Genomic DNA, 27,538 nt, shown 5'->3' on the forward strand with positions numbered 1-27,538 from the left:
ACAGGGCGCTAATTGCTACGTCTGCAACACGGAAGGTCTTGCTGTTTAATTCTGTTAACTTCTTGTCTAAAACGGGTAGTGATCAACAAAATGTGTTAGAAAAGTTTTCACAGTAAATGTTGTTTCATTATTTCAATCAGTTTACAGTTAACTGTACCTTAAAAAATGTAGAATATCAGGTAACGAAAAAAGAAAATCAACAACAGAAAACTAAAAAGCCCAACTTACCAATATCTAATCAACTATCGTACGAATAGAACCTAAAGAAGAAGAAGAGATTTTCACTGGTGATGTGAGAGACCCAGAAAGAACTTTCTGTATTTTTACATGTTAGCAGGAACCTACTTCCAGCGTTAGTAGCGGTGACTAAATCTATTCTTTCTAGAGATACGTCTACAGCCACTGGTATATTCCGACAAAACGGTGAAATTCCCTTACCGTTTCTCCAGTAAACTATGAGTCCAAATATCGCACACTCTTTGCTTCTACACTGGTGTGCGCAGCATAAGTACGGAAGTAACTTTCGTGCGATATGTCAGTACCAAGTAACATAGCTCGATGAAACATAGACAGTAAACATAAAGAAAGGCAACTGAAAGAAACAAGCAATGAGACGAACAGAAATGACAGTTTCCACCACACTGAGCCTTGTGGCTGTGAGCATTCCCTGTTAAAGGGTAGACACAAATTGCGCTCTGGTATCAATATTATTACGCTAATTGTTGGCGGGCGACATTGACCATGATCAGAACATTTATTAGCCCCAGCTGGTATATGAAATCACATGAGCGTTTGGAATCATTGGCCGGGAGGCCCCTTGCGGGGCAGGTCCGGCAGCCTGCGTGCCGGATGGGGATGTAATGATGATGAAGACAACACAACACTCAGTCCCTGAGCGGAGAAAATCTCCGACCCAGCCGGAAATCGAACCCGAGCCCGTATGACGGCAATCCGTCACGCTGACCACTCAGCTATCGGGGCGGACAGCTGGTATATGCCATCATAGGATCGAAATCGACGTCGTCTTTCCAGGTGTGCCAATTTTTTGCGGTGGTGTATATTGTGTTCACCAAATAAGTTTGGCACCCCGTATGAAGTGTCAGGAACAGAACCTCTCACCATAGAATTTGAGGTGGTTTGCTAACTTTGAGGCAACTAGGTACAAACAGAAATTTAAGGCAACACGGATTAAAATATTTAACGATAATTAGTTGAAAGAACTTTACAAATACTTAACTTTAGTATGATGACGAGTCCGATGCGTGGCAATGCTCTTAATTAAAAACTAATCTAGTTACTGACTAAACCAGTACTATGTCCAGTCTGGCTGTGCTGGTGGTGACATGCATACTGTGACACTGTGAAAACTCTAGGAACACACTGACTGATCACTTGACCTATGCGTTCTCTTAAATTCGTGGTGGGCGGATGAATGAATGTTCATCTGCGAACTATTTGCCTGACATGGACGGAAGCACGAATTCATATTTTTATCGCCCTCTATGGAGTCAGAAAAACTATGGTGGATGGATTGGATTGGACTATTTGAATCATATAGTTCGGTGGAAATGTGTTACGTGCGCTGATCAGTAATCTATGTCTTTATACTGACGTTGAGATTACGGGTACTGCTGAATTGTGTAGCCATCGCATTATTTCTTCTAGACGCATAGATTAAATGCTCGCTTCTTTTATAGGCAACCAGTAGAAGAGGTTATTTGTTAGTTAGTATTTATCATATCTGGAAAGTTATTGAACTATCTTAATGTTTTTATACTCTGTAACGTTCGATGTCTGTACAAATACCAGTATTCTGGAGTACTCGATATTTGTATTTGTATAAAGGGCGATCAAAAAGTTTCCTTGCAGACACTATACAGTACAGAACTGATATGCCAGTCAGGTAAAATTTCCACGAGCATCGAGGCAATCATCCCATCGACGTACGAGGCTGAATATACCTGTTTGGTAAAACACCGTGTCCCGCTGCGTGAAGAAATCTGTAACTTGCCCGATAGGAATCGTCGACATTTCAAGGCCTTTTTTAAGGGATCGCATAGGGAGACTTCAGGATTATACAGTGGATGTTCAAGTGTCTTCTAGAGACGCTGTTCAGGACCCGATGAAAGGGCTAAAGGAAACACATTACGTGGGATGGCATGAAAAATATGGCAAATGTGTATTTTTACTTGGACGGCGCTATCCAGCAGTGGTCTGAGAATAACAAAGAGAAGTTCAATGGCTGAGACAAATTCCAGACTGAAGTGAGGAAAACGTTTCACGACAATCAGCAACAAGTTCGTTTAGCGAAAGAAAATTGAAGAACAGGATCCATCCTCATGTGGAAACGACACAGTCGTACATGCAGAATGTTTTAACCCTTACCACGATGTGAAATAAATATGATGGAAACCGACAAAAGCTCACACTTGACGAAAGAATTCGCAAAATTCAAGTACCAAGTTCTTCTGATTATGGATTCCACAACTACACAGGAATTCATAAAGTGGAACCACCGAATCGAGGAAATGTAACAGAAAAATAGTCGAACAAAACAGGTGTGAGTGACTGCCATGTGGTCCCTACGGCAGTTGTGGAAGACGTCCACAAGCTCGCCTCTCTCATACGCGAGATGGTGAGAGACGAGATAGAGCCGTGAATGGCTGCCTGAAATTTTGGGCCCAGTACAAAAGTGGTACCAGCCATGAACGTCGACCCCATATTGCAGAAGGTAATAGAGAATGTCGAAGAAGAGCTGTAGCACCAATCTTCACCAATAACCGATCACAATCACACCATGAAAAATGGACTAGGCCAACTCCGACGCATGCCACAACCGTCAAACGATACTCCATCGTCTGATCAACACAGTTACAACCATATCCTCCGCCAAGTAAAGCAGTCTGCAGGAGAACAGATATTTTGAGGAAAAGAAACAACATCCGGATATTTTTTCACTGTGTCAACCATCTCAACAGTCTTATACGCGCGACTCAACTATAGAAGTTTATCGTTGACCTATGCGACGAAGCCCGTCGCCATACCCTGGACAAGGTTTCTTCCCGGCAAGCTGTACAGAGGTACCAACACCTCTTTTATCCTCCAAATTCAGGAAAACCAAGCACGGCCACCTTTCACGGAGACGAGGCCACCAGAAATGAAAATCTTCCAAGGACGACAGCCACAAAGAGGTCAGGAAATCTCATTGATGCCGTCATCAACGTCCAGTATGTCCAAGCGCTAGTGGATTCAGGTGCCTCATTTCCCATAATGTCGAGTGCTTATTGTCGTCAGTTAAAGAAGGCTGTATTCCAACATATGAAAGTGATTGTGCCGAAGGTCGTAAATAAGAAATACGAAGGTCATTTCAAAAGTTCTGCAGAGGGAACTGCAGAAAACATTTGCTTTACAAAATATTTTTACAGGCCTTCAACATAACCTCCATTCTTGATTATAACAGCTTCCCAACGTTTTGGCAGATTCTGCTTTCCGGACAGGGCACGTCCATTGTTGAGCTTTCTGATTAGCCGGGTCACCTCACTGGAAGCTTCCCAAGAAGTGGTTCCTTCAATTTGGGAAATAAATCAATCTTCTGGGCTCAAATCAGGATTGTATGGCGGGTGGGGAAGTATTTCCCATCCATATCTGTCGAACTGCCTCTCACTGGTAAGACAATACGCGATCTTGCATTATCGTGCAATATGAGGACTCCAGTTGCAAGAATGTAAGGCTCTCTTTGACGAATTTTCGGGTGCTGATCATTCGCAGAAACAACTTGTAGTATGCGCCTGTTATGGACGTCTCCTGGAGCACTCTATCTGTAGCTATAAGTCTGTTCATGTCGTACGCACAGACCATCGTCAGCCTCACCTTTGAAGTTGTCAACGGAATTTCTCGAGCGTGGAGAGTCGAAACTTTTCCATTCTGACGGCTAAGACTTCAGTTCTGGCTCAAAATCTCGTATCCGGATTTCTTCAAGTGCAACAATGCTTTTCAGAAACTGTTCCCCTTCTGTCCCACAACGTTGAACCAATTCTTCCGCGATTCTTTTGCTGCCAGCTTTCTGCTCTTGACTCACGTTACGAGGAACCTATCTGGTAGCAACTTTTCTCATTTTTAACTTTTAATTTATGATTATGTAAACTGAAGTGACGAACGTTCTAACCACATATGTAATTTCCTCTCATTTTTCGTCGATTCTCTCTTAAAATGACATTAATTATAGCCTGAGACGTGTAGTCCCTTGCATTTAACGGCCTCCCACTTCTTCGGTTGTCCTCAGTGGTTACCCGACATTCACGGAAACGCGGAAATCACCAATATAATGTGCTGTGACCCACTACACTACTCCCATACACCTCTCTCAAAGCGCTGTAAGTTTCTGTTGGGTTGTTTTCACACAGGTATTCGACTTCGTTGTAGGAACGCTGGTCACTAGGTGTAATCTGACATAACTCGATTTCAGCTTCCATTTTAAAACTGGATTACTCACGACAAAGGCACGAGAACCAGCAAACACACACACGACCGTCATGCCAAAAGTTTCGCTCACAACTGACAATGAATTTCGACTTGATCACGTCCCTGTAACGGTCGCTCATTCGCATTGTGCAGGAATTTTGAAACGACCCTTTTACGTCTAGCCAACAGGAAAATGTATTGCAAGAATAACTACAAACGACACAATGCGGCCTTTAGAATTTTTCGTTTGAGTCGAATGCAGTCTTAAAGTTGTTCTCGGGTGAGACCTTGAAGACATTTTATGCTGTCATAGATAGTGGAAGATCAAATCTCCAGACTGACGAGGCTGCACTATCAAGCATGTATAAGAAAGACTTCGCTTGGCAGCTGTTTGCCGTTAAAGACGCCGTTATCCCGCCGTCAAGTGAGACGAGTTCCAGTCAACAGTCAAGACGTTTACGAGGAGTACAGGGCAAGTGCTGTCACCCGATTTCCCAGGAACTTCGCTTAGTGAAAGACGGGGTCAAACTAAGCGAGTACGTGTCTTGATTTATCCGTAGATACTCGGTCGTTTTTGAAAAAAACGGCAGTCAAAGTTTTCGACGTATTTTCGAGGTACTTTATGCGACTTTTACCGGGCGACATAGACGAAATCATTAGTGTTACGGCATCTTAAATTTGCGACCAGCGATCGAAACCAGATTACTGTTTTTCATTTATTTTATTTTTGTTATTTTCATTTACCTACTAAGTCCGCAGAAGTTTACTACATGAAAGCTTTTTATCAAATTAAGGCTTATAAGGACGTTGTGTAAGACAAGGCTGTAGCCTTTCGCCCCTACTCTTCAATCTGTACATCGAGGAAGCAATGATGGAAATAAAAGAAAGGTTCAGGAGTGGAATTAAAATACAAGGTGAAAGGATATCAATGATACGATTCGCTGATGACATTGCTATCCTGAGTGAAAGTGAAGAAGAATTAAATGATCTGCTGAACGGAATGAACAGTCTAATGAGTACACAGTATGGTTTGAGAGTAAATCGGAGAAAGACGAAAGTAATGAGAAGTGGTAGAAATGTGAACAGCGAGAAACTTAGCATCAGGATTGATGGTCACGAAGTCAATGAAGTTAAGGAATTCTGCTACCTAGGCAGTAAAATAACCAATGACGGACGGAGCAAGGAGGACATCAAAAGCAGACTCGCTATGGCAGAAAGGCATTTCTGGCCAAGAGAAGTCTACTAATATCAAATACCGGCCTTAATTTGAGGAAGAAATTTCTGAGGATGTACGTCTGGAGTACAGCATTGTATGGTAGTGAAACATGGACTGTGGGAAAACCGGAACAGAAGAGAATCGAAGCATTTGAGATGTGGTGCTATAGACGAATTTTGAAAATTAGGTGGACTGATAAGGTAAGGAATGAGGAGGTTCTACGCAGAATCGGAGAGGAAAGGAATATGTGGAAAACACTGATAAGGAGAAGGGACAGGATGATAGGACATCTGCTAAGACATGAGGGAATGACTTCCATGGTACTAGAGGGAGATGTAGAGGGCAAAAACTGTAGAGGAAGACAGAGATTGGAATACGTCAAGCAAATAATTGAGGACGTAGGTTGCAAGTGCTACTCCTGAGATGAAGAGGTTAGCACAGGAAAGGAATTCGTGGCGGGCCGCATCAAACCAGTCAGTAGACTGACGACAAAAAAAAAAAAAAAGGACGTTGTATTAATTGTAAAGTTATAACTAGATTTCACGATAAGTGTCACACATGTATTATATAATAAGTGTATGTATGGCATTATAAATACTCATATTCTGAATTTCATTCTCATATCAATTCTTATATTAATTTTATATCTTATTCAAATGTTTCTTCTTCAGGAAGATTTGGTGCATTCCATTGGATGATACAAATCGTAAGAAACATTCGGAAAACAGATATTCTGAACACCAAGAGAAACGGGCGAAGAGGGTTTGCCACACTGTCGTTTCTTCGTATGAATCTCACACTGGAAAGAAATGTTGTTAACAATGGTGAATATTTCGCTTGTTGGCAATAATTTCGCAGGAAACCACGCATAACGGATTACTTTCTCGTAAATTGGAGCTTATAATTGACTACGAATCAAGGTACACTACAAGAATTTCAACTAAATCTTCAAATACACTCATGCTCATAAATTAAGGATAATTGCAGAATGTGGTGCCACACAACGTGGCACTACACAAAACTAGTTCAAAAATGGTTCAAATGGCTCTGAGCACTATGGGACTTAACATCTATGGTCATCAGTCCCCTAGAACTTAGAACTACTTAAACCTAACTAACCTAAGGACATCACACACATCCATGCCGAGGCAGGATTCGAACCTGCGACCCTATCAGTCGCGCGGTTCCGGACTGAGCGCCTAGAACCGCTAGCCCACCGCGGCTGGCACAAAACTAGTGCTAATAACATAGGCACATAGGGAACACACACGACACAGATCTGTAAGTCCACGGTATTGGTGAGAAGTTGAGAAAACCGCCCCGAAACACATGTGCTACAAAACGCCACTATTTCCTGCGCATATACCCTGACATCAATGTGGGATATGATCACCATGCACATGTACACAGGCCACACAACGGGTTGGCATACTCTGGATCAGGTGGTCGAGCACCTGCTGGGGTATAGCCTTCCATTCTCGCAACAGTGCCTGTTGGAGCTCATGAACTGTCGTAGGGGTTTGAAGACGTGCAACCATACGTCGACCGAGAGCATCCCAGACGTGCTCGATGGGGTTTAGGTCTGGAGAACAGGAAGGCCACTCCGTTCGCCTGGTATCTTCTGTTTCAAGGTTCTCCTCCACGATGGCAGCTCGGTGGGACCGTGCTTTGTCATCCATCAGGAGGAAGGTGGGACCTACTGCACCCCTGAAAAGGCGGACATGCTGGTGGAAAATGACGTCCCAATACACCTGACCTGTTACAGTTCCTCTGTCAAAGACAGGCAGGGGTGTACGTGCACCAATCATAATCCCACCCCACACCATCAAACCACCACCTCCATACTGGTCCATTTCAGGGACATTAAGGGGTTGGTATCTGGTTCCTGGTTCACGCCAGATGAAAACCCGGCGAGAACCGCTGTTTAGATTATACCTGGACTCGTCCGTGAACATAACCTGGGACCACTGTTCCAATGAAAATGTAGTGTGTTCTTGACACCTGCCTTCAGGAGCTCTCCTGTGACCAGGGGTCAGTTGAATGCACCTTGCAGGTCTCCGGGCGAATAAATCATGTCTGTTCAGTCGTCTGTAGACTGTGTGGCTGGAGACAACTGTTCCAGTGGCTGCAGTATGGTCCCGAGCAAGCTACCTGCAGTACTCCGTGGCAGTCGGCGGGCACTGATGGTGAGATATCGGTCTTCTTGTGGTGTTGTACACTGTGGACGTCCCGTACTGTAGAGCCTGGACACGTATCCTCTCTGCTGGAATCGTTGCCATATTCTTGAGATCACACTTTGTGACACACAGAGGGCCCGTGCTACGACCTGCTGTGTTTGACCAGCCTCCTGTCGCCCTAGTATTCTACCCCTCGTAACGTCATCAATATGTGTTCTTTGAGCCGTTTTCAACACACAGTCACCATTAGCACGTCTGAAAACGTTTGCATACTTATTCGCTGCACCGCACTTCGACATGCACCAACACACCTCTGCGTATGTGAACTGCTGTCAGCGCCGTCGTGCGACGACCGCAGGTTAAATGCACCGCATGGTCATACCCCGAGGTCATTTAAACCTGCAATCCGCTCACCAGAGCGTTGTTTCACTATGTATCAGCATTACCCCTAATTTATGAGCATGAGTGTACTTTTCTCATTTCTTTATTCAGTCATATGACATACAATTATCACACGAATAAGAACAACGTTATATAAATATGCATTAGGTAACGTTCGCGTAGCAATCTTCTACATACATAAGTATATAAACGAAAAACAAAAATAAAAGTAATAATTGGGTGTGAAACACGGTGCCCAAGATTTAGAAACAGCAACGCCAACTACTGAGCCACCATTCCATGCGGAGATATATAGCTAGATAACATTAGTACATCTATATAATAAGAATAAAGAAAGACAAAACTACATATAAAACTAACTAAATGTCAATATCTAAGTTCCTACACCATGTAAGAGCTCTATGCTCAGCTTCCGTGACGTTGCTCTAACTCTCGTGGTGTGAACGTAAGGGGCATTCATTTCTAATGTGCTTGAGTGTCTATTTCGGAGCCCCACAGTCACAAATCGGAAACTATGTAGCACGCCATCTGTAAATTGAGTCTGCGCATCGACCATGCCTAGTGCGATCTCTGTTCAATTTTACCCATAGATTATCGAGTTCTGTGTCATGGGACTTAACATCGGAGGTCATCAGTCCCCTAGAACTTAGAACTAATTAAACCTAACTGACCTAAGGACATCACACACAACCAGGCCCGAGGCAGGATTCGAACCTGCGACCGTAGCGGTCGCGCTGTTCCATACTGTAGCGCGTAAAAACCGCTCGGCCACTCTGGCCGGCGCAGGGCACCGACACTAGCAGTTATTGAATAGGTGCACATCTATTTAAAACTCAGTAAGGTGCAGAAAGGTGATAGATTATGCTTCCAGAGTACCCCTAAAGTCGTAGATAAGCTATCCTACAGCCGAGACAGAGTGCCTTGCAATGGTTTCGGCCGTCAACAGGTTCTGACCGTTTTTATTTGGCAGACTACATTCTGTACTTTTGCTGACTAACCTGAAGGATCAGTTGGGTTGTTTAGCGAGACTGACAGACTTCAGGAGTATGACGTCATAATTATACGCAAAAATGGATGGAAACACAAGTATGGCGACTGCGTTTCAAGGCAGAAAATAGCAGCGTGTATGAAATCTCAGTCGTCACTGCATTAAATGACGTTGCTGGTGAGCAGAAGGAAGATCCAGCACTACCGAAATTCAGGGAAGACTTAAATAAGGAGGAGCTGACCAAAGTAGAATTCCAGTTGATAAATGAAGTATTATATGTTGCGTCCCATTCCGTTGCCTTCATAGTGCCTAATTTTCTGTGTCTCAGAGTGTACAACCATTAATTTAAAATTAAGTTAAAAATTATATGTTTTCAAATATTTAATTAATTTAATTGTTTAAAGTTTTACAGTTGGCAGAAAATGATATGAAATTAATTTTCATGTCGTATAACGCAGACTTCCATGACGAATACTGTAAAAATATGCTTTCTTTATATTTAATCCGACTAGTACGTAGTTGCGTTCGTTTCAGAATCAGTACATCGCGATGGTGGAGACGAGGCGTTCAGACACTGCGCAAGAGAGGACGAAGGAGCAGGTTCACCAACCTTGTGCAGTTGCGGCCCTGACCGTGGAGGACAGCAGCGCCGCGTCCAGCAAGGTGAGCGCCTGAGGCCGCTGCAACAGACAATTCCCTACCTGTATCTACGTCGTCAAAACCATCCTCCTGATAGACATAATATACCACGCCTCAAGCACTATTCTCTAATTACGTAGCTATCGTGTCTGGGTGTCTACATTTTCATTTCTGAAAAAAATACGAGGTGCATGGAAAATAACTTGCGGTACTTACGGTTTTCAATACAACGTCGTAAATGAGGGGAAGAAAACATGTATAAAATGGATCTTCAAATGATTAACGTCCGTCTTTTAACAGTCAGTTACTATTTCTGTCTCCTTTATATGTATACTTCATTTTCTCCCTGAAAGTACATGAACTGTTTACTTGAATAACACACAGCTAGCAGTTCTTCGTACTCCACTCAAAGTGGCACATCTCCAAATTTCAGTGTGCCCCCGTCCGAATGTGAAATTATATACTCCATTCTGCTCTGATTAGATAAAGTATCGCACGTGGGGTGAAAGCTCTGCACACTAATTATAGCACTGCACCCAGAGTCGATCACGATCCTCTGGTTTGGAGCACAGAGAAACGTCTAAACCCGAGGTTCAGACAATTCTGGGATGATATCGGGTGCGAATTTCGCGACCTCTGCTGTCAGGTCAGACTTGAAATACACGAATGAAGGACTATTCGTGTAGCGGAATACTTGTTGTGTACACGAGGAGGTTTTTTATGTTAGAGGAAGGCCTTTTGGGACCAGTGATGGACTGCCTGCTGAAACCGAAAATATGGCAGCTACATTATTCTCACAGAATGTTCGTCCTGGCTAGTCGGAAATAGAAAATGTTTGCACGTTAAATGGTAAATTGCAGCAGCATCCATGGTATGGTTCCAGAATTAGTATGATCGCTTATCGAAGCTTCTTGGAACCGGAAGCGAATTGCAATGAAATCCTAACTATAGACTGGAAAATATATCGCTGTTGTAGATTAGAGACGCCAGTTGCGGTGGCGTATTTATTGCAGTAAAGAATTCGATAATATCTTATGAGGTAATTACACACTCCGAATTGTGAAATAACCTGGGTGAAGTTAACCAACAACGTTGGTCCAGCAGGGTAGGTGTAATTTTTCTGTCACCAACGTGTGGGTGGCACCCAATGAAACGTTCAGTATTTCAGAAAGTGATTCGTCGATCCTCTCTCACAATGATAGCAGCAGTGTTGATGTTCTCTTCCGCAAGAGCAGTAACTGGAGCACCAGGTCCACCTTCCTTTGAAATTGATTGTTTCCCCTCTCTAACCACTTTAAATCACCTTCGAGCTATGATGTAGGGAAGAACAGACTCTCCGTAGGCCTCCCGTAACATTGTATAGGCGTCAGCTGAAGATTAGTTGAAAGCAGAATTTCATAGCCGCATATTGTTCCTCGTGTGTTCCCTCCATTGCAGCGGTACGCGATACTGAACATGTCTGACCTTGCCTGCATCTCACAGGCGGGAACCAGGAGTCTCAAAAATGAAACTACTACAGCCCCTTTGTTGCACATTAAACTAACAGAATATCATAAGATTAAGTTTTAGTGCGAGAAATTATCACCATAAAAATTTTGATCATTCTTCATTGAGCAGCCCTCGTATTACAGAAATTAAACTTCTTCCAAACTTCAAAAGACAGCTAATGGTCCACCGTCTATCACAATAGCTATCACTCCTTGCAGATCACTCTCATCAACCCTCCCTCTTCCACGCTTTTCCCTGTCCTTGCCTACAGAGTTCTGTATTGAAATTCTCCTCTTTCCTAGCAGTCTTTGTTACGTTCTTATCAATGTTCTTCTCTGTCATTATCCCTTTCACTTCTTCTAGTAACAAACAAGGCTTCAAAACTGCCAAAACAATCAGTATCAATCATAATGATTCAATTGTTTTATCATTATTAATGTTACTATTATTACTGAAAATTAATTTTTATTAATAATGCAAATTATTACTAACGAATTTATCATAGAATCATTAATATCATTCTTAATTCCTCCACAACTTTATCTTTATTCTCTATATTACCAATATTATTATTATTATTATTATTATTGGAAGTTATTATTTTTATTAATAACATAAATTATTATTATTATTGTAATGGTTATGTTCTATTTTTTATATTTGTTGTTCCTGGTCAGATGTAAGAGATTACCTGAAGGCCCTAATATGATCAAGCTAAATAAGCAACAAATACACAAATAAAGCTGTAATAACATCACTGACTACAGGTGTTGTGAGGACTAGGATATTTTTGCCTATTGGGAGTATCAAGTTGCAGAGTATCTGAGTAATCAACATCAAATATTCATTTCTGAAGATGACTGTGTACTTGGAACAATTTTTCAGAATTATGTTTGAAATTCCATCAGCCCCACATGAGGTTTTGATTTTTAGAATTTTTAGAATTGTATTAATTTCAGTGTAAGATGTTGGTGCTATTTCTAGTTGCATAAAGTTTTGTGTAATTACTTTGTTAATATATACTCTTGCTTCTTCAACTGAGTCATTTGATCCCACATTTGCTGTTAAGATTTGAAAGTAACTATTAAAAGTACTTGCATCTACATCTACTTGTAGCTTGTGAAATATCAGTTACATTTTCATTTAGTTTAATTGTTATGGAATCTTGTACTGGCTGTCCTGTCTCCCATTTGATAATGTCTCGTATAGTTTCAGTCTTATTTTCTGCAATATTTATTTCTATCTGTACATGCATACTACTGTAAACTTCAATGATTTTCCTTAAAATACTACAGTAGTTTTGCAGTATGCAAGTAATGTCGGGTCCAGTCTTACTCAGGTCTTTACATAAATTCGCCTATTTCTCTTACAAGAGATTTTAATTCCCCTGTGTATCCACAGCTTATTTTCTTTAAATGGATCTTCTGAATAATTTTTTAGTAAAGGGACTTTCAAATATTGACACAAATTTACTGTCGAATAAATTGAATCTGATACTAGCATCTCTTCCTACATATACCTCATCCCCTACCACCTCTTTCAACTTACTCTTAAAACATGTGCTCATTAATAATATTCACTGCTTTGTATGAACCTGCCTCAGGGTTGTAAAGAGCCATACTGCTTACTTCCATTAACTGCCCATCGTGATTAGATAGATCATTAGCAACTGTGTGCACATTAATTGTTTCAACACTGTCTATAAAATGTTATCAGTCAGTAACCTAGTATTTTGCTGCACATGAATTGGAAAACCATCCTCTAAAATTAGATTTTTCCCATCCATAGCTTTTAAGAAATCCACATTGAAATCTCTATAAACTGCTGTGTTTCTTCTTGTGTCACATAGCTCAATAATGCATCTAGATTTCTCATAAATAGCTTAAAGTTGCCTAGAGGAGATCTGTAGACTCACAAGGACATGCTTCTAGGTTCTGATAAACACAAAAACTATTTGTTTCAATGTTTTTGACTTTGTGTCCACCTTGTACATATGATACAACTCCTCCTTTTTCTATGTTAACTTTGCACGAAAATGATGCAACTCTATAACCGCTGATGTTTAACTTCTCCATCCCTGTGGATACCGGGTATTTAGAGTACAGAACATCTATCACTTCAGAATTTTCCACATCTTCTAGAAACGCAATAAACTCATGTATCTTCTTTCTTAACCCTATAATATTCAAATGAAACTAATTCATTCTATTTTTCTGGAAACTGTTACAAAACTGTTGTACTGCTCTAATTTCTTTCAGTACCCTCTGTCTGTAACCTGACTGAAACCTAAAAAATGTACCCATATGATTCCAGTAGTCACAGGGGTTTTGCCTTGTGTGCTTGAGTTCCCCCTTACACTCTCTGCAAGGTGCTCAGCTAATCATTCCTTCCCTCTCCTACTCACGCGTGAGCCATGATTACTGTATCCCAATCTCCCAATTGCAGCTATAATCACGGCACAGACATACTTTAAGTCAAAAGTAATTCGCTCAGCTCTTTGTTCACACAGTTAACAGCCACGTTAACCCAAGGCTGGTCATGTCGCTACAAAACCTTGACAAATTGTACAAGAGTGTGTATTGTTGCTATTTTCTCAGGTTACCTTTAATTGTGTATTCTAGGTTGTTAGCCAGACTGTTTTCTGCTTCTCCTACTACAAGTACCCTATCCTCGCCATCAAAATCTCTGGACACGGCCCGTACGTTCTCTGGCACCTGGCTGAGCTTGGCTCTAGGTTTCACGATGCTTGTGACTTCCTATTCTACCACTACCTTTATCTGTAGCAACAGCCTACATCTGTCACGTGACTGCTCCCTGGTAGCAAAACTCTTTTCTATCTAAGTGACTTTTCCACCGATTTTCCTTAAAATGGTACCTATGGCTCTGTTGCACCTTATTAAGCTCAAAAACTTGTTGAGGTGACAGGAGGCGTGGTGTGCTGTTTATCAACCATTTCACCACGGAAACTAGCGCCACCTGATAAATCGTCGTTATCGGTAAATACCCGATGCGACACAAACTCCATACCTCACCTTGGCAGACACCTCCTCTGCCTGTGGTGTAATGTGGACGATATGGACAATCACGGCCTCTTCCGCTGCGCGGAGGCGGACGGATGTTTCCTTCTCCAGCTGATACTGGTCCTCTACATCCGGGTGCCAAGGCACTTGATTGTCCCCAATAAGCTCCCGTGTGCGAACGCAACATATTTTCCATCATAAAAGGAGTATGCGGTCATCAGGATAAAGGTTATGGCCGTCATGTATCTTTCCAGAGATAGTGCCAAGACTGTGATCGATGGTTGGACGGTTTTGCTAACACGGCACCAAATAATGAGACGACACGTCAGATGCCGGTACACTTTTGCTAGCTACTTAGGAAGAATTTTTTGCTACCCGCACGGTGGTTGGAACATCCCCCGTGAGCGGGGTTGAAATGAAATGAAATGAGCGCATGGCATCGTTGGCCGGGAGGCACAATCCGGGGAAGTTCGTCTGCCAAGTGCAAGTCTTATATCAGTCGGCGCCACATTGGGCGACTTGCGCGCCGGTGATGAGGAAGAAATTATGATAACACAACACCCAGTCCCCGAGCGGAGAAGATCTCCAACCCGGCCGCGAATCGAACCCGGGCCTGCTTGCCTGCTTGCATGGGAGGCGAGCACGTTACCACACAGCTAAGCAGGCGGACGGCGCGGTTGAAAGGTGCAGCTATATTTCATGACCATCAAAGGCTCGGTGTTGCATCCCGATGGCGCGTCCCCACCCGGCGTCTGGCGTCTTTAAAACAAGCGGTCGCTGGTTTGTTTTCGCACTTAAGGCACATCTTGGAGTTATTTTTTGCCTGTTTGCAATGTTAATTAAAGGAGTTTCCTGCTATTCTTTTTATGCTGTATAGAAAAGGCAGAAATAGAGCTGGGCGGAGCCGAATACGGCTTTAGATATTCTTGTCAAGGAAAATAAAAATAAAAGAGAGAGAGCGCGTAGCGTCAAAAGTAAAAAAATAAAAGTAATATCTTGCTCGTGGCTTAGATCAATGTTTGTTGAGCTTTGTGAATTCTTGAACACTCAAGCTGCCTACTTTAAAATTTTACGGGACTCGGATTAATTTCATGACCGCAAGGTCCAGACACAAACTTCTGAAGGCACAGAATTATTGCGTGGGTTTCTTTGATTGTATTTACGGAACCACCCGAACGTAACATTGAGTGAGGAATGTGAGTCATCCGCGAACTGTGATATTTCGCTGCATATATTGTTTGTAATAGTGAGTGACAAATTTGTTAGTTGTTTTGATGCAGTAGTGTTGAGAATACTGAACTTCCGCTTACGTAGAGATGGCAAGCGAGAAGCTGCAAATTTTAAGTATTTTCTGAAACTGTGTTCAACTCTCTCCTCGCGCTACATTTCTACTGCATAATTAATTGTTGTGTACCTTTTTAATCTTGATTTGATCCTGAAAATCTATGTGAAGCCGCCATGCTCATTTGTGCAAAATTTCGTGTAATGAACATTCTTTGGTTGAACTTCAAACTGTTTACTTTAATCTGCATCATTGTCTTATGGGATTTTATCTAGTTATATAACATATTTTCAGTTAGTTTATTTCATTATATGTACTTACTGTATTCGCTGACTTCTACACCTACTATTTAACGGTTTCAAGAAAATTTCGGATGCCTTAAAAGCGCTCGTGCACGACTGGCCTTTCTGACTTATTGCAAGCCAAGGTAATGAGTTTTGCTCACACCGACACCGATTGTTTTAAACCGTAGCGCACACGTAATTCTCGTTGCATGAAACGCTGTGTGAGGGTTACTTCTTTAGGTGTTACGGCTGATTTGCTCTGATTAATAACGACTGAAATCGTGAAGCGGCAACGGGAGTGAGCAACTTAAAACTCTTACCACCCTCTCGACCTGCACATCCCTCCTCCATGTACCACTGGACTGGAAGTGCGTTAGCCCAGATATTAAGTCAACTGCTGCACAGAGTGTCTCGTGCAGGGGCGAAGATTGGAAACCCGTCCAGAGTGAGACCACAGACTGAGAATCTAGTATAAACTGTTGATGTTATCGTCAGAGATGACTACTTTTACTAATTCAGACCACTTAAAATAAGTAGCTCACATTTAACGAAACGCTAGTCTTTTGCACTATCTGACAGGCCACGAGTGATATCCGGATTATTTATATAAAATCCAGAGAAAGGAAGCAGCCCAGCTGTCTCGACGGAACCACTGGTGCAGCGGGCCAATCCCTAGAGAAGCGTCTAGTTTGTGAGTGCTTGAAGCGAGGCAGCAGCTTCAAGACATTCTTGCTGCGAGGCATTTTGTGGTGAGATAATATATGGTTTCTCGAATTAAATATCTTCAAACTTCTCACAGAAATACAAAAGAGAGCACGTTGTTCAACTAACGCGTGTCCACGGCAGAAGGTTGTGACATACAGCAGAGAAAGTGAACAATTCGATACAGGAAATACGGGAAACAGTTTTTTTTTAAATTCTTTATTTACAATACATAATAATAATTATACAATATAACCCACCACCTTAATGATTAGTGGGTCCTAAGTGATACAATGTTGTACGTTACGTGCAGTTATTACAGTTAATTTGTAAACTACTGGCAGTGTAAACAGTACAGCTTAATGGGCAAAACTTACGATTTTTTGTGAAACTATACACTACTACCTACTTATTAATAATCCTAACTGACTACAGCGTTACAGGTGTGTCAGTATGGATATAAACCTACTGCAATGCCTTGCTCATCGAGTTAACCCTGATGAGCGTGCCCCTGACACTAGGCAGGCCAAAATTACTAGTCGCTGCAGGTTCCTATTTTGGTATCTGCTTCTAATCCTACTAACTACTAACTAACCTACGTCAAATCCGGTGCTGTCATGATCGTGAAGTTAATGTACTCCAGTACCCCTAGCCCTGCACGTGGCGGATTCCGACTATCAAGTCGACCTGTTCACGCACAGGCGGTACAGGATTAGGGTACTAGGACACGTTCAGTAGTTGGTTTTAATCGCGAATGTCCCTCAGCTATGCAGTCAGAACTTTACGTGACACCTCATTTGCCAGGTTATTCAAAGTTTCGAAAGTCTCTTCGTGTCTCAGTAGGTCATATGTATTATTGTTTGGTAGTTGTTGTCATAATCTAACTGCTACATCATCGAAAAGGGGGCACTCGTAAACCACATGGTCGGGAGTACCCTCCGATGCGCCACAGTCACACTCAGGTGTAGCCCTTTTCCCAAACCATCATAGGTATGTCGGGCAGGGCCTATGGGCAGTGAGAAAATGAATTAAGCCCCGGGATGGCTCAAAATACCTCATGCCTAACCTTTCTTTAACATCTGGCAAGAGTCTGAAGGTTCTTCTGCCAGATTCATCCATTTCCCATAATTCCTGCCGTAGATCCTCGCCCCTTTTCCTTATCTCTCGCTTGTCCCTAGCCTGAAATCCCAGAATATTCACTATTTTCATATCGTTCCCTTTCTTAGCCCAGTACCATGCTGCTTGCTCTCTAATTTTGATGTCTAGAGGTCAGAGCCCCATTATCACTAATAGGGCACCACCTGGAGATGTTCTATAAGCTCTCACAGATCTTAACAGCATGTTTCTCTGTACTCTTCTCACTGTCATGTCGGGCACCGCCCTTGTGAGCCTGTGTGCCCAGACTCGCGAGCCATAACCCACTATTGAAGTTAGTATACCGTTATGGTACAATTTTATCAAGTGGGAGGAAGGTGAAATCTTTCGTGTCCTATGGAGATGTGCTTATTGAGTACTTGTAATGCTCTTTGGATTACGGATTCAATGTGCTTCCCGAAGTTCCACCTTTCATCGCTGATAACTCCCAAGTAGCGAGTGTCATGTCGCCTGAGAACTGGTGAGCCCCCAATTCTCACTGTAGGATTTCTTACTACCTGTCCTTTCAGCAAAAGGTATGTTCATTTAGTTGGTGAAATAGACATTTTAGTATCACGGCACCGTAATTGCAATTTTGCCATGGCCCTTTCTATTTTTGCTTCAATGTCTTTGCGGCAGAAGGTCATCGGTGTAGGCTATCACCTCTAGCACCTCTTCGCTCAGTTGCAAGTTGTCTAGAAGTGGTTCCATATGGATATCCCAGAATAGGGGATCTAAAATTGAACCGTGGTGACATCCATAACTTAAGGTTTTTCCAACTTTACCGCTAGGGGATGATAGTCAGATCTCCCGACCCTCACAATAGCTCCTCAGGCAACCATATAGCGGCCCTGGACACTCTTTCTCCCGCAAGCAGAAGAAGAGCGAAGGCCACCACAGGTTGTCAGAGGCGCCACTGATGTCAACCATGATGGCAACAACGTACTTGTAGAGGGTAGAGCCATAGACCTCAGCCGCCAGGGCGATTGCATCAGTTGCCGATTGCCCCGGCCTGAAGCCGAGCTGCCTGCTGCTCACCCCGCACAGCACTCGGTGTACGCTCAGTCTCTCAGCTAGCAATTTCTCAAGTAATTTTCCAAAAATGTCTAATAGGCAAATAAGTCTGTAGGACTTAGCTTCAGCTGGGTCTTTATCAGGCCCTTTTCTAATAATTACTACACTGGCTACTTTCCAGATTTTAGGGATTTTTTCCTTGTCCAAGACATTCATTGAATAGGTGGGTAAGTGGGGCTACCAGTTGGGGTGCTAGGAACTGCATAACCTCCGCCACAATGCCGTCTGGCCTGGGGGCTTTCCCTCTCTTCAGTGATTTAATGTGGGCAGCCACCTCCTCTTCAGAAAAGGTGTAGACTGTCCTGTCGTTTACAAGTCTGTGAAGATCTTCATTCTGTAGTTGATATTGATCTTCGGTATCTCCAACCATATCGTCATCAGGCAACAGGGACCTGAGAAGGACCTGGGCAGTCTCCTGACAGGATTCCATCATCCCGTCCCTATTCCTCATCGTTGATATCATCATTTGGGGAGCGGATCTTTTCCCTAACTAGTTTATAGGGTACACTCCATGTGTCCAATGCTAATTGATTTACCACAAAGCTCTCCCAAAACTGCTCGAAGTTCTTTTGAAATTTCTCTTTCGCCTCCCGGTATCGCAATAGCCATCTTTGCTTTTCCCACCAGACGACATTGCGCTGGTAGTGCCTCCTCAGCCTTCTGACTGACTGACGCAATTCCTTTAGCAGCTGACCATGGTGACGGGGAGGCTGTCATGGCCCTCCTCCTGGTTGGAACGGCTGCCTTCACTGCTCTGGTTACTGCACTCACCAGTTCCCCGGCCCTCTTGTCTACGTCTCGGCCCTGTTGCACGTCACCTTCTGGCAATGGAGAAATGTCGCACTCTCTCGCTAGTCGCTCCCAGTCTGCTCTTTTGTAATTCAGTTGCAGCTCCCACCTCATGGCCCAGTGGCACTCTGTGTCTCCTAAAGTAAAGGTAATAAGATTGTGATCGCTTGTTGTGGCATTTTCTTCAACTTTCCAACTTTCCAGTTTTGTATCATGTTTACAGCGTTCGGTGTGACTAGTGTCACATCAGTGTTGGTACCTTGCCCCCCTCCCGCCGCATAGGTGGGAGGATTACCAGGTTTATTAGCCACCACAAGTTGTAAAGCCATGATCATCTCCTCCACTTTACCACCATTTCCATCTCTTGTGCCCCTGTATTATAGGGGGGATTTTGCATTTATGTCAGCTGTTATAACCATTTTTCGCCCCCGCGACGCCGTGGCTACTCTAGTTAAGTGATCTAGGTGTTGTTCGATGTTACCTCAATACTGGAAATACATATTTATGATAGTTATAACCCCCAAAGAAGATTGTATCTCCACAGCGTTGCAGTGACTGTTGGAGTGTTGCGAAAGTGTTGTTATCCATAGGGTTTGGTTTGTGACAACTATTGCCACTTCGGGGGCATCCCCACTGCTGACAATCTGCCATGTAGCGGCTGCAACGGATAGTTTCCCGGCTTGAGAGTACGGCTCCTGTAGGCAGAGCGCATCAAGCCTCCTCTCCTCCACCTCCCTTCGAAGCTCCTGCATCACAAGTCTGCTGTTATGTGCGTTCAGTTGTCCAATAGTTAATTTGCTCATTACGGGAAGTAATTATGTATTCTGTCGTCAGGCCAGGTCTTGCTCCAATCACAGGCGATACGACCATTGGCTAGAACTGACTGAGTGTAGATGTCATTGAGGTCAAATTTCTCACCACGTCTTTCAGATACTTTGTTAAGCAAATCTCGCAGGGCTCCGAAGTCGGTGGGAAGGTTCACTGACTTAAGCTGTATTCTGTCTACAGCCTCTATTACCGAGAAGGTGACCTTTCTGCCGTTGTTATGTCCCATCCGGACCACATGTCTTAAGGCAGTGGTCAGGATAGTCGGCTGCTCCAATCTTGCCAGTTGCATAGTGTATTCTATATTGGGATACACCCTAACTGGGTCTACAGGCGGTAGCCTGATTACGGGGGTGTCTGGTGCGGTTGCGTGTGCACTGGTGCTGGTGACTATGGATTCTCGGAGTGCCTGACGCTCTACTTTCCTTGGCTCATCTTTGGAAAGCCGCCACTACAGGATGATCTTGCCGCTGTTGATCTTTAATCGGCCTCATTCCACGGTTTTGGGAGGGGAGAGCTGTGATCTTCACATGGAAATCTGTTTGAGTGCCTATGTCCATCATAGGGAGATCTGCTTGAATTCCTTTCTCTGCTGTTTTCACTTTAGAGGCGCCTGAAAGCGACCTTATAGATTCTTTAAATCTGTTTTCCCTCATGGCATCCCTCCTCCTTTTACTCGTGGGTTTACGCTTAGCCATCCTGTTTACTGAGCCCTGCTCAGCCATAGTCAATTCTTGAAATTAACATTTGTTCGAGCATCCGGTAGGTTGGGCCATTCCGTCCCATGGCACCACAGGATTTCTTGCCTTGACTTTTGCACGGAGTACAAACTCCTGCTGCCCTACATTCTTTGCGAGTGTGACCACTCTCACCACACTTGGAGCATGCCGACCCCCTGGTGCAGTGCCTCAGAATGTGGTCCAGGTCACCACAGTTGTCGCAACGAGGTACCACGTGGAAGCCTACATATAATCTGCCCATTGACCTGATTCTTTTCCACATTTGCGCAGAGACCTCGGCGACGTGGTGTACTACATCATGGTCCCGAGGCCCCGTTTTAAATCTCAGCTTGGAAGAATTCTTAAATTCCTCGTCATCAGTTTCATCGAAGTTTTGTGTCCTGATTGTCTCATATAGCTCATCATTTGTCATTACTGTCGGTACATCGTACAAAATGACTTATGGGTTGCTTTTCCTAGGTGATACGCATTCGACCACCGAGTTCAGCTTTTGATTGTTTAGTAGTTTCTATTTATCCTCCTCGGTGGCAACTTCTACGATCACCGAATTCCTACCAGGTTTAACTCTTTTAATTTTGATTTTGTCTTTGACGGGAATGATTGTGGTAGTTAATAATTCTTGAATTTTCTTAACACTAGTGTCTTGGAGAGGCAGAGTCCTGAGGAAGAATGCCGTGTCTGGACGTTTGGTAACTCTTTCGATAGTGTCTTTAGTTGTTTGTGGCTTGCTTGGCGCTTGCGCAGCCACAGCCTCCCAGGACTTAGTGGGTTGCTTCCTCAATCTGTCATTTTCTTTTTCTAACTCTATAACGCGGCCTTCAAGTTTTGCATTGGCTATGGCCCATGCAGATAACTCATTTTTGATTACAGACAAAGCCACTTGACTTATTTTGCCGTTTTTGATGTTTTGCTCCAAGAGCAGTGTGATCCTCGGGTGTCTCTGTGTAACTGTTTCGTCCTCTGCCTGTCCCATCTCGTCCTGTGGAGAGGGAGCAGACATCTAGGTTCCCGTTTAGGCGCACTCTAATCACTCGTTTCGATTTCAGCCCTCATAGGTAACAAGTGATAAAAAGGTGGGAGCCCATCACTTGCCCTGGATCGGCTCCTCTGGTATGGGGAGGGGGGACAAAAAACGAAGCTCGCCCACCGACCTCGCCCCAATACCAAGGGCACTCTCAAGCTGCAGGGTTCAACGCGCCGTCGCCAGCGCACTGGTCCCCATCGGTGGCTCCGTCATCGACGATTTCACCCGACGCTCCTCGGTAAGTGCACCCCGCACCCCGGAGAGGCGGATGCACCTCTCGCCCTTCGCCGCTTACTAGCCCGAGCTTCCACCTCTCGGCCAAGAACCCACTCCTAATCAGGTGGTGGGTCGGTCACCCAGTCTTTCGGCGGTCTGGACCCATCTAACGTGGCCCAGGCGATGTCACCACCTCCTGGGTTTGGCAGAACACGCCCCGGTTACCCAGGGGTGCGGCGAAGCGTCCTTGCCGACTCGCGCCGTGATCCCACGCCGACAAACGAGGTCGCCGGCATGCAGAGCACCTGCTGGTCTAGGCCCTGCGAAAAGAGAGAGGGACAGATCGTCGGTTCCTCAGTCTGGCACCACGGGAAGGCGGAAAGAGCCACTTGGGAAGGAGAGGCTACAGGAGACGCGTCACTTCCCTTTGTGACGACTGCCGCGGCACGCCCGACTAGAAGCGATACGACCTAGTGCGAGCCTCCGTGCCATACGGCGCGCCGGCAACGGACAGCGCCGCACCGAACGCACTGTCAAGCGACCGACGCCAGACGGGAAACAGGTTTAGTAAACCTTCAGATTTCCAAGTCGAGGGTCAGCAGTCGAGTTATAAAGGGAGACTGGATCTTAAGTATCTAACCAACCACACACGCGGTGAAACGAATAATTCTCCAGACACCGTCAACTTGTTTCTGGCTCCACGTTGTTTCCAAAGCTAGTGCAAAGAGTAAAATCGGCAAAGAGTTCCCGTGTCGCCGAGACTGCACACGACCACTCAAAAACTCTCACAGTATATCACGCCCGCCTCACCTAACTATATAATAATGGTAAATTTCTATCTTATTTTTCTTCTTTCGATCTTGTCTGTCTTTCTCACTTTCCACTGTTTTTAGTTTTCATTTATTGTTATTACCAGATTCTTTTGTGATACATTGCCTGACAAAAGTAGGTGCACTACCTCCTCATTACTTGTGTGTTCTACCCATCTAATCTTCAGCATTCTTCTGTAGCACCACATTTCGAAAGCTTCTATTCTCTTCCTGTGTAAACTATTTATTGTCCATGTTTCACTTCCATATGTGGCTACACTCCATACAAATACTTGCAGAAACGACTTCCTGACACTTAAATTTATACTCGATGTTAACAAATTTCTCTTCTTCAGAAACGCTTTCCTTGCCATTGCCAGTCTATATTTTATATCCTCTCTACTTTGACCATCATCAGTTATTTTGCTCCCCACATAGCAAAACTCATTTCCTAATCTAATTCCCTCAGCATCACCCGACATAGCACCACCCAGAAGAGAAATCTTCACACGTTCAGAGGATATGTGATATCATTTTAGTGAGTCAAATTTACACAGAACTTTGTATCGTGAACCCGATCCGTGTGACGCTGCACCCGCTCTGGCCTGGATGCATGCAGTGATTCGGTTGTGAAGCGTCTCATAAAGCCGTTTTATCCTCTCGTCAGGCAAGACGGGTACCTCACCACCATGCATACAGTTAATAGAGATAAGTGCCATGTGCGGATGAGCATTGTATTGTTGAAATATGACACCACGATACAGCTTCATGAGAGGTAATACCGTATTTTACGGACCGTAAGACGCTGCGGACTATGAGAAATGTCTTAATTTTCAAGCAATTTTGTTTAAAAATAACATTTTTACCAATTTTATTATTAGACTGCAAAGCCAGCCTAAAAGAATTCTTAGTTTATAAAATCTAACTGCTTTTAAAAGTCCCTGAAAATCGTCATCTGAACTTCCTTCTTCTTGTTCTTCTGCTTCTCCTTTTTTTTCCGACGTCGTCGTTGTCCTCTTCGCATATAAGATGAGAGCATTACTTATGCCACACTTATTCAAAGATTTAACAATAATGTTTTCTCTCACTCTAGACCAAGATTATTTTGTCCACTAAGACACTTGTTTGATTGTAGGTCGTTCGAAAGCTCCCTTCGGCGTGAATTCATGTTGGGTTTCATATGCTATTACTTTCAATTTATAACCCGCATCATATGAATACTTTTTATTTTTTTTCCATTACGAAACTAGCTACTAATAAAAATATTGTACTGTTACCGGTAACACAAATCCCTTTCAGTTCAAGTCCATTTGCACCGTAGACTGCAATGACGCATCAGACATTGTTCTAGGTTTGTGATGGCGCGGCAGGAGTGGGACAGTGTTAGCAAGCTTGCGAATCCTCCGCAACTCACGTTGGTCGCATCGGTGCGCCGCTGCTGTCAGCTGAATCCTACGTTGCAGATGGAGATAGGTTTCCCGCGGCGTGGAATATATGGCCATTTTTGAGACTGGTGGGAATTTTAAATCAAACACTGGGCATTTTTATATTAATTTCGAGCATAAGACGCACATGAATTTTGGAGGCAATTTTTAGAAGAAAAAAATGTGTGTTATAGTCAGTGAAATACGGTACATGAGAACCTACCGTTGTGCCGACAGAGTTCGGTCAATCATTACCAGCCACGACTTGAACTTAAACCCGATGGGACTCCCCATCATGACACAACGTGCAAACTGCTATGTTCCTTCAAAACAGTGGAAGACTGGGATTTCTTTCCAGCTCACCCCCATGCAAGCCGAAGAAGGTCGTCCGAAGTAGCACTGTGGTGGATCGGCGCCATTCATCTGTAGTCCGTGCTTCCAGATCGCGGCATCACTCCAAACGCAGCCGTTTGTGTTGCGCTGTTAGCGCCATCTTACGCTTGGGACGGTACTTCCCTAGTCTCCTGCTGCTACTCTCCGACCAATGGTGCGGGATGACTCAGAATGTCGCAGGAAGTCCTTTACTTGTTCTCGGACGGAAGAAGCAGATTTATAGGGGTTGCAACGCCCTCAGTAAACGAAATGGCGATCCTGCCTTGTGGTGGTCAGACGGGGTCGACCGTAACCTTGACGACGAGCACGCTTGACTTCACATTTCCATGCAGTCCTACATCGGGTCACTGCCGCATCCGAATGCCCCACAAATCTGGATACTGCACGGCCCGACTAGCCAGCCAAATGAAGACCCATAATGAGGCGCCTTTGAAACTCTTGTCAGGAGTTTAATGCGCTGTCTCATACAGTTATGCGGCCGGCCGGTGTGACCGAGCGGTTCTAGGCGCTAGAGTCTGGAACCGCGCGATCGCTACTGTCGCAGGTTCGAATCCTGCCTTGGGCATGGATGTGTGTGATGTCCTTAGTTAGGTTTAAGTAGTCTAAGTTCTAGGGGACTGATGAGCTTAGAAGTTAAGTCTCATAGTGCTCAGAGCCATTTGAACCATGTGAACATTTATGCGGCTTGATTGTGTTATTCACACTGATCGCTCAACATCTGGCGCTGGTCACGACCTTATTACCGTGACTGGCCTGGAAACAGCACTAAACAAGAACAGCGCTAATGCATTGCCATGGCCACATACCTCTCACAGAGAATTGCAGCTCCGACCATTGAAGCTACATTAACATCCGACCATGCGTTCTGGGTGCTTTACTTTTTTTGTCAAGCACTTTATTATATGGAGAATAATATTGACGAATAGTTTTAATGGCTAAATTAGTAATAACTAAATATCACATTGAAATTATTCATAATTAGAGATAAAATAAAATCTCGTGTGACTAGGGCCTTCCGTCGGGTAGACCGCCGGATGCAATTCTTTCGATTTGATGCCACGTCGGCGACCTGTGCGTCGATGGGGATGAAATGATGATGACTAGGACAACATAACGCCCAGTCCCTGAGCGGAGAAAATCTCCGATCCAGCCGGGAATCGAATCCGGGCCTTCTGGAGTGACATTCTGTCACGCTGACCACTCAGCTACCGGGGGCTGACATTGGAGATAAGAATGATGATCCGTAATTGCTTTGGAGAAAATTTAATAGCCAAGATCGGACTCAGTACTATTTATTCATGATTGCCAGTTTCAACAGTTGAGACTGTCTTCTGATTTTTAAAAGAACCTGTTCCGTTGGCTGTATCACACGTACCATTTTACCATTGTAGTGGATATTATGTAACACATTCCACACAGGTTTCTCAAAAATAAAAATAAAGACCTGTTTGTCTTAAATAAAAACAATGCAGTTGAAAAGCACTCTGTGTAACTGGGGAAGTCCACAGCACACAGCATTCCGTTGATGTTTGCTAGACGTTGAATTGAGTAACAGTGCACATTTCAGGGCATGTTGACTTTTATATGACGAGTTCAATACAGTACATCAAGGAACCACATTTTTTGAATTACACAGATTATCCAAGATGTATTTAACTTGCCATGTAAACGTCAACATGCGCTGATATGTGCACTGTTACCCAAATCAACGTCTAGCAAACATCAACGGAATGCTATGTGCTGTGGACATCCCTAGTTACACAGAGTGCTTTCCAACTGTATTGTTTTTATTTCTGACAGACCGGTTTTTATTTTTCTTTTTCAACAGACCTGTGTGCAGTCTGCTGCATAATGTCCACTAGAATGTGAACATGGTGTGTTTGATGCATCGAATGGAATATGATGTATGACAAAAAGTTTTTAAAGATCTGAAGATCTTAACTGTTGAAACCGGTAATGAGGAATAAACGGGCTGAACTGCCTATTAAATTTTATCCTAAATATCATATTTTTCTTAGGGAATACAAGAGGAGCAACGGTTACTGCCGGAACGACCACTGGAGTGTACTACAGGTAGATACGTTGTCCACAGCTCGTGATCTTGTAGTTGGCGGCGCGGTAGGTCAGCGCGCTCGGTAATGAAGCTAATAAAGGTTTCATCGACAGACTGGTTAACATTGTTGCCTATAGATTGCGGGGTCCTAGGTTCGTTTCCTGTCAGCATGGGAGATTTTCTTTACTCTTGGACTTGGTGTTTGTTTTGTCCAACATCCCATCTTCACTGCAACGATGTGTAAGTCTTTGAATTAGCGTGAAATAGGAAGACTTGCACCAGGGTCCAAACAACCTCTGATGGCGTTTCCCAGCCAATGATGCCATACCATCATTTCATTTCGCTAGGGACTTTAACAAATCGTGATAAAATGTATATGTTTTGTGCAACATGTCTGA

General features: G+C 43.7%; 1 protein-coding gene across 1 annotated transcript in view; it reads left to right on the plus strand.

The window, feature by feature from the left end:
* The window catches only part of LOC124594351 (glutamate-gated chloride channel-like), a 180,465-nt gene that overhangs the window by 136,333 nt on the left and 16,594 nt on the right, over nucleotides 1-27,538 (plus strand). Inside the window, exon 10 of the mRNA XM_047132721.1 lies at nucleotides 9,779-9,907. Coding sequence (XP_046988677.1) covers nucleotides 9,779-9,907 — 129 coding nt within the window. The remainder of the gene's footprint in view (nucleotides 1-9,778; nucleotides 9,908-27,538) is intronic.

This window comes from Schistocerca americana, chromosome 1 (assembly GCF_021461395.2).
Source record: "Schistocerca americana isolate TAMUIC-IGC-003095 chromosome 1, iqSchAmer2.1, whole genome shotgun sequence".
NCBI classification, from domain to species: domain Eukaryota; kingdom Metazoa; phylum Arthropoda; class Insecta; order Orthoptera; family Acrididae; genus Schistocerca; species Schistocerca americana.